The sequence below is a fragment of the Phascolarctos cinereus genome, unplaced genomic scaffold (genome assembly GCF_003287225.1).
Source record: "Phascolarctos cinereus isolate Bilbo 61053 unplaced genomic scaffold, phaCin_HiC Scaffold_5;HRSCAF=322, whole genome shotgun sequence".
Lineage (NCBI taxonomy): Eukaryota > Metazoa > Chordata > Mammalia > Diprotodontia > Phascolarctidae > Phascolarctos > Phascolarctos cinereus.
Window position 1 is genome coordinate 93,319,167 of NW_027555958.1, and position 14,323 is coordinate 93,333,489.

General features: G+C 37.3%; 1 protein-coding gene across 1 annotated transcript in view; it reads right to left on the reverse strand.

Moving 5' to 3' along the window:
• Window positions 1–13,550, reverse strand: part of SYTL3 (synaptotagmin like 3) — a 93,725-nt gene extending 80,175 nt beyond the window's left edge. Inside the window, exons 1-2 of the mRNA XM_020986706.2 lie at window positions 13,464–13,550; window positions 64–785 (exon numbers count right to left, since the gene is read on the reverse strand). Of these exons, the coding sequence (XP_020842365.1) occupies window positions 64–173 (110 nt within the window). The 5' untranslated portion in view covers window positions 174–785; window positions 13,464–13,550. The remainder of the gene's footprint in view (window positions 1–63; window positions 786–13,463) is intronic.
• Between the last annotated feature and the right edge of the window lie 773 nt (window positions 13,551–14,323).

Below are 14,323 nucleotides of genomic sequence, written 5' to 3' on the forward strand. Positions count from 1 at the left end.
GCAATAAAGGGTGACACCGAGAAAGAGAAAACAAAACCATGACATGTTCAAATGTTGACATACCTTATCCTCTCCTCCTCAACCTTTTGCACCATCTGATCTCGGTACAAAACCTGAAGTACCATCTCACGTTCCAGTTCCTTGAGGGAATTCAGATTGACTTCTTGAGTCATCTTCTTTTCCTTTATTTACCAGGTGCTGAACTTGGTTAGTTTTACTTCATTCCACCAAACAGTTTCCCTTATTGTTTTGGCTTCGATGCCTCCAAAGAATAGTGACTAAGAGTTCTTGAAAGAGCTAACCTCTCTTATTTCATTGGTGATTGTGGTTTTGTTCTTTGTTTTTTGTTCTTTTTTTTTTCACTGTGTCATGCTCTTTGGGAGGGGAAAACATCAAGAGTTTGTCTCTGCTTAAGTCATTATTTCCAAAACTTCTCTGCCACCTGGTGAGTGTTTTCACTGGTCATCTTTCAAAGACAAAAACACTTACACCTTGGGGAGGTGATTCTAAAGGTAAGGTATGGTCCCAGATAGATATTTTATCAGGCAAAAAGCAACCTGCAAACTAAGGAATATTTGAAAAAAAGCAATGCAAATAGCTTTTTTTACTCAAAATACTTCATTGAGCTCCTCGTGGCTGGCAAAGACTAACCCTGTCAGGTATGATGTGAACAGTAGACCTGCATGGGGTGGGAGGTTGGGCTAATTACCTCTAGATGACCTTCCCACTTTTTTAGGAGTCTGTATCAGTTGTCATGCAAATAAAAAGGTAGTCTGGTTCAAGACCTATAAGAAAACAAAGAAAAAACTTTTTTCTCTCATTTTTCTTCACCTAGAATAACCAAAGTCTTACTGAACAAAGGTTGAAATATTATGCACAAAGATGGATTTTTATCTGATTTGCTGCTATGAATTTTCAGAAGTATTAAATAGATGATCCCATATTTTAATGAACACTAGATTACTCAAATTTTAATTCCATGAATGTGTATGCTGGAACCTTAATAGCCAAGTATAGAGATCTGTATAAAATATTATCCTTCCTGAACTTTGGTTATTAGGAATTAGAAAAGAAATATTGTTAACCAGTTACTCAGTTATTAGACCGACATATCAGACAATACCATAATAAGCTTTGTACATAGCAGATACTTAATAAAATATTTGTTGAATTTAATATTTGATACTAAAACAATTTTTTAATCAAAGTTGCCCCCATTGGGAATTGAGGATATAGAGATATTAAGAGGCACAAGTTGACAAAGAGCCATCTTCCTGTGGCAATTCTATCAATTATTCATGGGCTTTCATCATTTTTGCAGGCTGTCATATGAATCATGCCTTTCTTATTTCTGTTGGGACTAGATAAAAGGTTTTGCCCGTATTCTGCTCACTATCTTTTCAAGCAACTTCTCGCCCACATCCCCTTCCGTCCTTTCCTATGCCCTCTTAAAATAAAGCCAAAAAGACATTTAATTCACAGTACAATAGACAAATGTAGGCTAATTAATTCTTTCATCAGATGCATTTGCTGCAAATAAGCATTTATTCCAGAGACCTTATCCAGCAAAATAAATACATTAGATCCTTTTGTGCTCTCTCCTTTCTCAAATGACCATGCAAATAATTATCCGTTTGCATGATGTGTCCCCAGTCATTCAACTAGCATTTATTAAATGGCTACTATGTGCCAGGCACTGTGTTAAGTTCTGGGGATACAAGGCAAAAGCAGTTCCTTCTCTCAAGGAAGTCCCAGTCATTATAATAGGGGAGGTGGAGAGGAAGTTTTATGAAGGGTATAGGACTAAGAACAAAAATATTTCAGAATTAAACAGCCGGCACAATTGTTGCTATTTTACAGAGAACAGAGAGGCTTCTGGGATGAGGCTAAAATAGTTTCTTTACTGTAGTGCCTCTCGATCCCTTTGTTCGTTTGAGGCAGTAGAGTTCTGGGGAGATTTACCTCAGCTGGGGGGTGGACAGGAGGGGTCTGGCAAGACCTAAGAACTAGCAAAAGTTTCTGACCATCAGTTATAAGACACAGCTGGAAGAAAATTCCCTGGGGGAGTGGCAGAGGACAGTTTAATTCAATTCAGAGCTTGATAGAAGAGTTCCAAGAGGGGTTCAAAGAAGTCTGATGTCAGCCTCTTGTCTCTAGCTCTTTGTACTTTCTGATGAAGCCTGCCTAAGGAGAAGAGTGAGTTTCATAGACATTGGCTGAGGATTCTGAGGAGAGCTCTGGTCCTCTCCGCCTAGGAAAGGTTGCCTAAGCACAGAATCTCCAATAAATGGATGAGGTTCAAATATCCCTGAAGATGAGACTCGAGTTAAGGACTGCAAAATAGAAGTCCCTTAAGGACAAAAGATCGTCTTCCTTTTTTGTATTTGTATTCCCAATGTTCAGTGCAGGACTTGGCACATTGCAATCACTTAATAAATGCTTTATCATTCCTTCATTTATTTATTCTTCATTTTTAGATATCTGACCCTTAATTCCTATAGAAGTACACTCAAGTCCACTCTTCGCACTAAGGATGTATATATTTGTGGAAGAGTAAGTTCAAGGTATATTAAAGGAATGTGCAATGATTTAATTAAACAGTGCTGTTTAATTGAAATACTGTAAACTAAGTGAGTACTATGGCTCACTGGTAAAACTAAAATGTATTGGTAGATGCTCAGGAGTATGCTTTGGAGAGAATTTTGACCTACAAATGCAAAGAATCTGAGGTAACTGTTGGGAAGCCCAGAATAGTGCTCTGTGGGCTACCTCTGTGTGTATGACAATGATTTCTTAAAGGATAATTCTGATGACTTATTCTCAGTCCTCACCTTTTTCGAACACTGCAATATTTGGCACTGCTGACCTCCCCATACATTGGGATGTTTTCTCCTCCCTGGGATTTTGTGCCCGCTGTTCTGCTCTGGTTCCCCTCCCATGGCACTGCTTTTCAATCTCCTTTACAGAATCATCATCCACGTACATAATATATACATACAAAACATGTATATGTATTATGTGCACACATACACACATACATGCACACACCTGTGATTTCACTGGTGTAGGGAACTTCTGCCCCTGTAGATCTGTAACTATTCTGCACCTTAGAGACCTAGAGAGTTGCCTAAGGCGTTGAGAGGTTAAGTGACTTGCCCAGGGTTACAAAGTCCAGAGGGTCCAAAAGTCAGGACTTGAACTGAAGCCTTCTGTACTCCAACTGGAGTCAGGAAGACCTGAGCTCAAATCCAGCCTCAGACACTTACTATCTGTGTGACTCTGTTTACCTCAGTTTTCTTAACTATAAAATGGGGATAATAAAAATAACTACTTTGCAAAGTTGTGAGAATCAAAAGAGGTATTTGTAAAGTGATTAGCACAGTGCCTAGAACATAGTAGGAACCACGTGCACGCGCATACACACACACACACACACACAGACACACACACACACACACAAGCACTTATTCCCTTCTCCTTTCTTCCCTTTCAACTCCTAGATGGGGACTCTATACATTAAGCCATACTCCTTCCCCCTCTTTCTTTCTCCCTCTCTCTCTCCACATATATGTGTGTGTATGTATGTATGTATGTATATACACACATTATATATGTGTGTATATGTTTGTGTGTCTATATATATACATATATACATATATACATATATACATATACATATATACATATATACATATATACATATATATATATCTTAGTTTCTGCAAATGAAAAATAAGCTGAAAACATTATTTAATAGCAGGAGAAAATGGCATTTAGTGAATATATAATGATATTAGAACCTCTTCTTGCTATAGGCAAATTTCTTAGACTATACGTTGCAGAGAAGGTGCTGACCTGCATTGGCAGAGGAAATTTCTTCACTTGGGAGTTACATAGATCCAGTCCCTACTCATATATATTTAAAATTGATATCATTTCATTTTCTATAGTGCCTTTAGTATAACGTAGTTTCCCTGTTTGGCTCTTTTAATGAGATCAATGGCCTTTATTACTTTATACAAAGTCATGCTCAAAACTCCTGATGTTCTGCATTTAGTTGAAACCTAATAGATTTTAGAATGACCTCTTCAAGTAGACTTAGGTGACTGAAAGGATGGTGTTGCCCTCAATAGAAATGAAGAGGTTTGGAGAAGGGGTGGATTTAGAGGGAAAGATTTAAAGAGTTCCATTTGGTACATTTTGAATTGGAGATGCACACAGGATATTTAGTTGGAGATATCCAACAGGCAGTTGGTGATTTGAGAATGGAACTCAGGAAAGAGACTGGGGCTGAATATACAGACGTGGGAGTCTTACAAAGAAATAATTGAATCCATGAGACTTGATGAGATTATTGAAAGAAACAGTATAGAGAAAAAAAACAAGAAAAGGACCTAGGACAGAGTCATTGGAAGCCACTCCTAGTTGGGTGTCTGGCTATGGATAACAATTCTGCAAAGAGGACTGAGAAAGAACAATCAGATAGAAGGAAAACCAGATAGAGGGAAATTTCACAAAAACCTAGGGAAGAGATGTGTCCTGAAGGAAGAGGTATTCAATAGTTTCATATGTTGCAAAGAGTCCAAAGAGTTTGAGGATTGAAAATAAACCATCAGATTTAAGCAGTTAAGAGGTTGTTGGACCTCTTGGTCCAATAGAGAATATAGCATGATCAAGTGGTGAGGTCAGAAGCCAGACAGCAAGGGGCTGAGAAATGATTGAGAGGAAAGAAATAGACAACACAGAGGGCTTTTTCTAGGAATTTTGCTGTGGACTTAAGATAATAGCTTGGAGGGATGGCAAATGAAGGTTTTGAGGGGGTTTTGTTTTTATTTTATTTTGTTTTTCAGGGTAAGAGAAACCTAGATATGTTTGTAGACATCAGGGAAGGAATTAATAGATGGAGAGATTAAAAATGAGAGAGAGGGGGCAAACTGCTGGGGGAGATGAATAGGAATTAGATTAAGGGCAGAGAGGTCTTGATCTTGTCTAGAAACTAAAATAAAGGAGGAAAAAATAGGGGATAATTTTAATGGATTTTGAGATATAGAATAGGTAAGATGATGGTCTCTATTTTTTCTGTGAGATGAGATCTGGATTCAAACCCTGATTCTGACACTATTTTCATCAACCTAGACAAGTTACTTAACTTTTGATTTAGATTCCTCATCAGTAAAATGAAGATAATAATAGCAATTCACTTGTACCTACATCATATGGTGGTTGTGAGGTTCAAATGAGATTATATAAAATGTTTTTCAAAACTTAAGCATTCCATTCAAGTTCATCATTGTATTCATGTCATATTTATGTTAAATATAGAAAGAAATACCACTAAAAGTGAAACAATAGGTTATGTCCTCCAGAAATATGGATGGGTATGAATTTAAAACTAGTACTGACATATTGAATATCACAGCATAAAAGCAGACTATTTCAATTATATAAACATAAAGAAACACAGCTAGAATGCTAAGGAAAATATGGAATGGAAATATTTGCCCAGAACATGACTGATAAAAATTTGTCATCCAAAATACATTCAGAATGGACATAAATCCAAAAAATTGAGAGCTATTCCCTAATAGTTAAGTGATAAAAGAATGTTAACAAATAGCTCTCAAAAGAAGCACACAAAACTATCAAAGAATACTTTAAAAGTACTCAAGATTGCTAACAGTCAGAAAATGCAAATTAAAACAACTTGAGTAACACCTCATACTTGAAACATAGCTAGAATAGATTAACTTTACTCTAGGACACCTGATATCTTAGGGGTTGGGATGATGTTTCCCACCAGTATGTCTCCTGTACCGTTTCTGATCCTTTTTTGACTTTGTAATATGACTCCCTCTATCTGTAGCACTAGCATTGCCACCTCCATCCCATACCCACATGCAACGATCCTACTGCTGTATGGGTCATCCAGAGCAGAGCTTAGTGACCCTCTGCTGCAGTCAAGGCACAATCTTGTTGCATTTTAGGTTGAAGGAGCTGATCCTTGCCTCAACTTCCTTCACCACTCTGTCCTTAGCCTGGCATCTCTCCCATCATGTTAAGGATAGGTTTTCTGGAAAATGGGCCACTCCTCCAAATACCAGACTGGGAATGGCTCCCACAAAGGTCACCTGTGGTGTAAGAAAAGTACACATTGGCATACCCCAGCTCTGATGATCATGAGCCCTTCCTGCAGCTCAGATGTGCTCCTCCCTGCCCAGCCCACCCTGTTATAGCAGTGGCTTCCCCAGAAGTAGCCTTAGGGTGTTCCTAAGATTCTATCTTCCCACCTTGAGTAACGTCCTGGGGTCTTAAGAGAAAGAGTTTAAGGTCTCTTCCTAAAGTCCCCAGGTACCAAAAGTACTAGAATTGTTATTTACTGTTCTGCCTCATCTTTGTGGCAAATACGGCAAAAGTTGTACTTGTGGAAAACTATTAAACTATAAGACTATCATTGGTCATAATCACTCAGTCGCTTTACTAAACTATTTTTGGTGATTATACAGTATATTGTGAAAGCTTCAATTGGGAGCACACAAGAATTTTACATGAGGTATCAAACAAAATTTATCAATAATATAAAATTTAAAAGATAAGTAGACAAAGATTCTACACGAAACTATTCAGCCCATGAAGGTCAAATCATTGTGGAAATGATGCCTCAAAAACTAAAAAGTAGGCGGGTGCATTGAAGCATGGTTCTGACATGCTTGGGAGGTTCCAGAGCCCATCGTGTCACTAAAGAGCCACTGTTAAGTTTATGTGGCTCTTTCTGATGAACTACAATATTTGTAGGACTATCTGACAGATGAGTTTATAAACATGTCCCCAAATAAATATAATACAATATAATACATAGGGATACAAAAGAGGCATGGATTCCTGTGTGAGGTCCTTGGGACAAAGAGCAATGCTGACCGGCTGTGAGATAGAAGAGAATCAGGAACAGCTTTGTTAAAGAAGTGACATTTGAGCTGGACTTCAAAAAATGGGCAAGATTTCAACAGAGATGTGGGGGAAGACATTCTGAACATAGAGTACAAACAGCATGTGCAAAGGTGTAGAAACAGGAAGGCATGGGAGGGGCGGTGTGTACAAGAGAGAGTGAGTTGTACAGTTTGACTAAGGATGCTTACTAGCATCTTTCCTACATAGAGCATCAAGAGCTCAGCACAATATTCAAGATAATTCCAATCAGTTCATGAAATGACAGTCTGTTAGATAGCTAATTTTAGTGTCTGAAAAACTCTGCTAGATTCAGACTGTGAGGTTGTATCAATGTGTTGTGAAGCAACATCAGGACAGAAAGGTGTAATCTGAGGTTATCACGCTAGGGGTGGCCAAATGTCTGGATGCTGCAGATAAATCACTGATCATGATAGAATTTCATAGATCTTTGAATGTAAGCTAAAAGATTGAGAATTGTAGCTCTGAGTTCATATAAACTAGGATCAGATAAATATCTCTTGGCTCATTTTCCTACTTGAGGTTTTCCCTGAGAACATCTGAATTTGTTTTGTTTTATCCTTATTTATGGTTTCCCCTAGAAACATAAGAATTTGGCTCATATAGAGTTTCACTAAAAAAAAAAAAGAACCGATCTTCAGTTTCTATGTTATGTTCTCAGGCCAGTGACATTGATTATAGGATAGGTTTTATTTAACCAAACAAAAAATTACAAAATATCTGCATCTGAGCCCATAAATAGTTAAGACATCTCCCTTTTCCCATTGGTAGATCTCTGCCTTCCCCAGGGACCTATATAGTTCCACTGACTTATAATACTATCTTGGCTACCTCAACCACCAAGGGAAAAGACTTAGAGGTTGCTGGAGAGTAAAGCTACACTTTTCTCTGGTGAACCTGTGGCTCCCCGGAATGGCAGCATGGGGCCATAAAGGAAACCAAATAGTAGAATAGATTGATACAACAGATCAATAGCCAAAACTAGAAAAATGACTCAAAATGTATAATATAGTCTTAGCATATCCACAGTGCCACATCCACACGCAAAAAAGATGGCTCTTTATTTATAAACTACTAGCATAAGGGCGATATATTTGCTGCTCAGCCCAGTATACTCCCCCATTCCATCTCTGTCTGTCATATGGCAACTCATCTATGAAGCCTTTCCTAATCTTCACGAGGAACAAGCATATCCCCCCCTTGGAACCCCGTGGCATTTTATTTTTATGTCTCTTAGAACACTTATCACATGTTGCCTTGTATTAGAGCTATTTCTGTACACTTCTTATCTCTTCTACTGGTTTCTGGAGTGCAGGATTCGTGTTTATTCATCTCTCAGTCTCTCTTAGTGCCTAGTATCTGTACCTAACTCACAGATGGTGCTGAATCAATATTTATTGAATGAATGATCATAATGAATTTGAACCTGTCTAAAACTACCTTATAAGAATATATATATTATGTATATGTACATACTATACACACACACACATATATGTGTATATATATATATGTATATGTATATATATATATGTATATGTATATATATATGGACAACAGTGAATAAATTGTGGGAGGGCACAACCATTGTCAAATTTAAAAGATGATCAATTTGTATAAAAATACCCTAGTATCCTTTAATGATGGATGTACCTATCATGAATATATATATATATACATATATATATATATATATATGTGTGTGTGTGTGTATATATGTATATGTGTGTGTGTGTGTGTGTGTATAACTACTATTTACATGTCAGTGCCCTGGGACAAAGCCTGGATCACCTCTGGATCATACTCTTTTTTTAAAGTTAAAGCTTTGCTTTCCCATCATTTGAAGCAATTTTGTTGTACTCCTATGAAATTTCTTTATCTGTGTTTTATTTTTCTTGATATCCTTCAGAATCATAATCATCTACAGTATTCCAGCAGTATTTCTTTAAAAACAAAGTAGAATCATGTTTTCTTTTTGAAAAATGAGCTCCATAGAGGTTAAATGACTTGCCTGAGATTACATAAGTAGCTCTCAGTAATCAAATCCAGGGTTCCTGACATGAAATCCAGGCTTTTTGGTTGTATCGCTCTGCTTCATGGTTTAGAACATTTTTGAAGTCAAGAAAGTCTTCCTGGGGACAGTGAATAATAAACTAAGTTGTAATTAGTGAGCTATACTAAGTACTATAGGAATACCAAGGAGAGTGTTTTTGGAGCTGGGAATGAAGGTCTCACCAACACTGAGGCTGAGTAGAAATGGCTAAGTCTCCATTGCTAGACATATACCCTAGAGAAGTCAAAGGCAGAAAAGTCTCATATATACAAAAATATTTATAGCAGTTCTTTAAGTACTAGCAACACAAAACAAAAAAAATCACTACCAAAACCAAACAAAACTAAAACAAAACAAAACAAAATGGTATTCATTGATTAATTAATTGTGGTACATGAATGTCATAGAATATTACTGCACCATAAGAAATAATGACTATGGAGAGCACAGCAATATACACTATGATTGCAACACTATAAATGGAAAGTACAAAAAAAATGGAAACCAAATGTTCTGAAATTATAATGACCAAGCATAGCCCCAAAGGAGAGATATAAGAATGTCCTCTCCCTCCAATCTTTGCAAAGTGGGAGACTATGAATGTGGAACATTACATACATTATCATAAGCAGTTGATGTGTAGTAGTTGTGATGAACTGGTTTTTTCCCCTGACATTTTAGTTTTTGTTAGAATAATTGGTCTCTGGTTGGGAAAAGAATATGTTGGAAAATGGAGTTGATATAAAAACAAGGGATGTTGTGGGGGTTTTTAAAGCATGGGGGTAAAGAAATATTTTACCTCCATTCTCTACTTCCAATGAAGCTGGCAAAGTGGCTAAGGTTAGACAGAAAGCAGGTTAAATAATTTCATAGTTATAGTTTATGTAGGAAGTAAAGACTTCAGTAGTCAGGCACAAATCTGTAAATAGAAAGTAGGGATACAGGCAGAAGTCAAGTTCCAAGTGAGCTAATCAGGGTGGGAGGAGGGAAGTGGGAGGAAGTGGAAGAAGAGGCAGGGAAGGAGCATTTTAGGACAGTGGCCATTTTCCTTTTCCATTTTTCTTTTTACCTTTCTTTCCCCAGTTATTTAACAAAGATTCAGTTTAATAAATATTTCTGAGGACCTACTATGTGCAAGGTACAGGGGGAAACAAAAATTTAAAAAAAGTTTCTTCCCTCAAGGAACTTTCATTTTACTGGAGGGATACAACATGCATATATGTAAGGAAATACATGGTATATTCAAAGTAATACAAAATAACTTCCAAAAGGAAAGGGTGCCAGCAAATGAGGGAATCATGAAAAGTCCATGAAGGGACATATTCCTGAGCTATTCTTTGGAGGAAACCAGGGATACTTAAACTGTATTTGGAGGAATATGTGGCACTACATCCAGTCACATGGTAGAATTTTGAAACTGTAACAAAATTTTGTTCAGCTAGAAGGAGGTAGAAGATAGTGAATGTTTTACTAAGCGACAGAAAGGCCTGGATTCAAGTCATACAAACTAGCTTTAAGAAAATGTGGACATCATTCAACCTTTCAGGAGCCCAGGCAGCTTTCTCTAAGACTTGTTGAGCTGCGTGGGCGGTTTCTCACTGATTAAATGGCAAATTGGATCCCCAGATTCCCTTACCATACATATAATAGCCCACCTTTACTTGGAATGCCTGATTTGACAAATTGGAGAAAATGTCAGGGCTGGAAGCAGGAAAAGTGGGAGTGGGAACAACGTTCTTACATTCTCAGGAAGTAGTTTCCCATTCTTTTCATCCAATGGATCTATTACATACAAAAAATTAGACTGAGGGAAAAGAAAGTGTGACACAGGAAGTTAGAGAAAATAATTACATTGAAATTGAGAAAGAACAAACTGGAGCAGAATTGCATAAATAATTAAATTTTACTGCTGCCTAGGCCTTTGAGGGAAATTACAATGTACTCTCAAAGAGCACAAACCCACAACCTCAAGTCCACTCCTAGGGCAGATCACTTCAGAGAAATGGCCACCCACTCCTTAAGACGGTTGTTCACCACAATCACTTCTGTGAGAGTCTTTGCTGTTGGAGAACACAATCATACCACTGACTTACAGTTTCAGAGTTCTGGGGAAATTTTGAATGACTAAATTGGCCTTTACATGTTACCAGTAATTGATATGCATCATCTTTGGCTTTCTATAAATTTGGTTAATGGAGTCCTTGAATGCTCAACCAACTAAGCCAGAAGAAGATAACCAGTTAAAAACTCTTTTCTTTGAAATCCCATAACCCCAAAGTTCCAAACCCAACTAAGATAAAATCTCTCTCTTCAAGCTTATGCACTAAAAAGGGGATTTTTTTTTTGTATTCCAGGTGATGTTTTCCAAAGACAACACATCACAAATACACATACAGCTATGCCCTGTATTTGTATCCTGATTAGTGTGGTAGGGTGTAGATGACAATTGTGCATGGGAGACTAAGAAGGACTAGTCAGGTGATCAGGAGGAAACCTGTATTAGGAGAGAGCAGAATTATAAAATCCAAAGGAAGAGAGAATATCTACAAAGTATACCTCTAGAGTTTTAAATAACTTCATGGAGGTTTTAGTTTGGGTAACATGATATGATTAGGGGACATTTTGAAAAGACATTTGTTTCCTAAGACACTCACACCCTTTCTCATTCAACTAAGCATATTGCTGTTTGAGAATCATAAAAAAACTGAGGAGATAGAAGACAAAATGCTCTTAGAGCAGCTAAAATGTACAGATTTCCATTTACTTATAAGCTGTAATTTTAGCTTAAAGACAGACAAACTTGATGGGAAACTTTCTACAAGTAAAGTTAGTTGCAAATGTGTCTATAGTTTTTCATAGGTCTATGGAAGTAATTGAAGAATTTTTTCAAGACAGTTTCTAACTTTTATCTCAAAATTATTTGTTTCAGTTCAGATTTACAATTGCATTACTGAAAGCAACACAATTACACCATCACAGATCAGCAAATCATCTACGACTTAGATAAGGGTGGGGAACCTACAGCCTGGAGGCCACATGTGATCCTCTAGGTCCTCAAGTGCAGCCCTTTGACTAAATCCAAACTTCACAGAACAAATCCCCTTAATTAAAGGATTTATTCTGTAAAACCTAGACTCAGTCAAAAGGCCACACCCAAGGACCTAGAAGGCCACACGTGTTCTTGAGGCAGCAGGTTTCCACCCATTAGAGGAGCTTAAAGAATTATCTGGAGCCAACCTAGAGGTTAGGTAACTCACCCACGGTTAGAGCCAGAACTTGAACCCAGGTTTTCCTGAGGTTGACCCTCTACTATAACATGATGTTTCTCAATTTTTTAAATAAATTTCTAAGTTTTAATCTTTTTTTTTTCCATTTTCCTTACTCTTCTTTTTTCCTTCTCTCCCCTGTTAAGAAATATGGCAGAGGGGTTGGTATGAAGGAGAGTTATATCAATACTGAAACAAATTTAGGAGGTAAATGCCAGTTCTTTGATAATTAAAAAAAATAACAAACTCTGGTCCTTAAAATTGTGTATTCTATCATAGGTTTCAGAGGTTAAGTGATTTGCCTGTCACACAGGTGATAACAAAGATAGTCAGGATTTGAACCATATATATATACACATACATATATATATACACACATACATATATATACACACATACATATATATATACATATATATACATATATATAATGCACATATATATATACACATACACACACACAACCATATATATGTGTGTGCGTGTGTGTGTATATATATACATATATATATACACACACATCACTCACACACACACAAATCCTGGGCATTTATAAAACCTCTAGAAGAGAAGAATACAATGAAGTTGACTGATTCCTGAATATTCAATAATAAAATCCATCAAGGCCTAGAAACCAAAGAACTACACAATAATATTGTGTTAACACCTTTTTCACCTACAGCTACACTTAATTTTATAAGTATGTACTTCAGAAGAGCATAGATAGGGAAGGAATCTCAGAAGTCATGAAATCCACTTACATCCATTCTAGGATGGGAAAGCTGATGCCTATGCAGATTAAGTAATTTGCTCAAGATCACACAGGTACTCAAAGGTCAGATGTGGGATTTGAACCCAGGTTTGCTAACCAGAGCCAAGGCACTTTCCACTCTACCAGGGTGCTGTCACTTCTTCCATATAATTTTAACTCTCCTTTTTCCATCTTATTTTTTACTTTGTAAGATAAAATATAAGGACATTTTTAGGATTCAAGCCCAGGCCTTGTGAGTCCAATACTAGCCATGTTTTTAGGACATCACTTTATCTCCCACCTAACCTACTACATATTCAAGTCCCCAACTTATATTGCCTCCCCTTTTACCAGCTCAGCAAACTGAAGATTTTACGGAAACAGTCTCTGCAAGAAAGTTGTTAAATTAGACTGAAAATGCCTGTCCTACCTTTTGATGTACCTTAGGAGTAGAGCCCAGGGTAGCATGCCCTGAAGATGAGGAAGTCTCTCTTGCTTTTTGGTTTGAGAAACTGACTCTTCTCTTTCCTTCCTGTTGGGTCCGAAGCAGTAGTAGCAGTTCTGTGAACCACAGACTTCTAGCTCGTGGGAAGCTGTGACTGCTGTGGCTATCATTGTCGAATAGTTTCTGCTACCACAAAAACAAAGCAAAGACCAGTAACCACACCAAGAAGTGTGTGCCTATTTTTAAAAAGTCAGACGGGAGGCAGTACATAGCTGATGTGAGCAAAATATTTTACTACTCTCAAGGAAATCCCAACCAAGCTCAGATGTTACAAATATTCAGATCTTCTCATATTCATGATGCTTCATGCTTCACTACCAGTCATTAGCCTGGTGTGGTAGAAAGCATCATAGATTTGGGTTAGAAGACCTGGATTTGAATCCAGTCATTACAAGCTGTGTAACCTTGCACAAATCCCTTAACTTCTCTGGTCTTTAGTTTCTTCATCTTTAGAATGAGGGAGTTTGAGGAGAGGAGCTCCAAGGTCTCTTCTACCTCTAAATCTTTCATCCTCTGGGTCGTATTTTCTCTCTTTTTGTTTTCTTTTTTTAAAAACAATTAATTTTTTTAACATGTCTTTCTAAAACTTTGTGTTACAAATTTTCTCCCTTCTTCCCTCTCCACCCACCCTCATTGAAAAAAGTAAGTATCTCGATACAGGTTATAGCTATGTAGTCATGCAAAACACCTCCATAGTCACGTTATGGAAAAACTAAGCCTATTTCCCTTCATCCTATTCAACCCATTTATTCTATGCTCTCTTTTGACCCTGTCCCTCCTCAGAA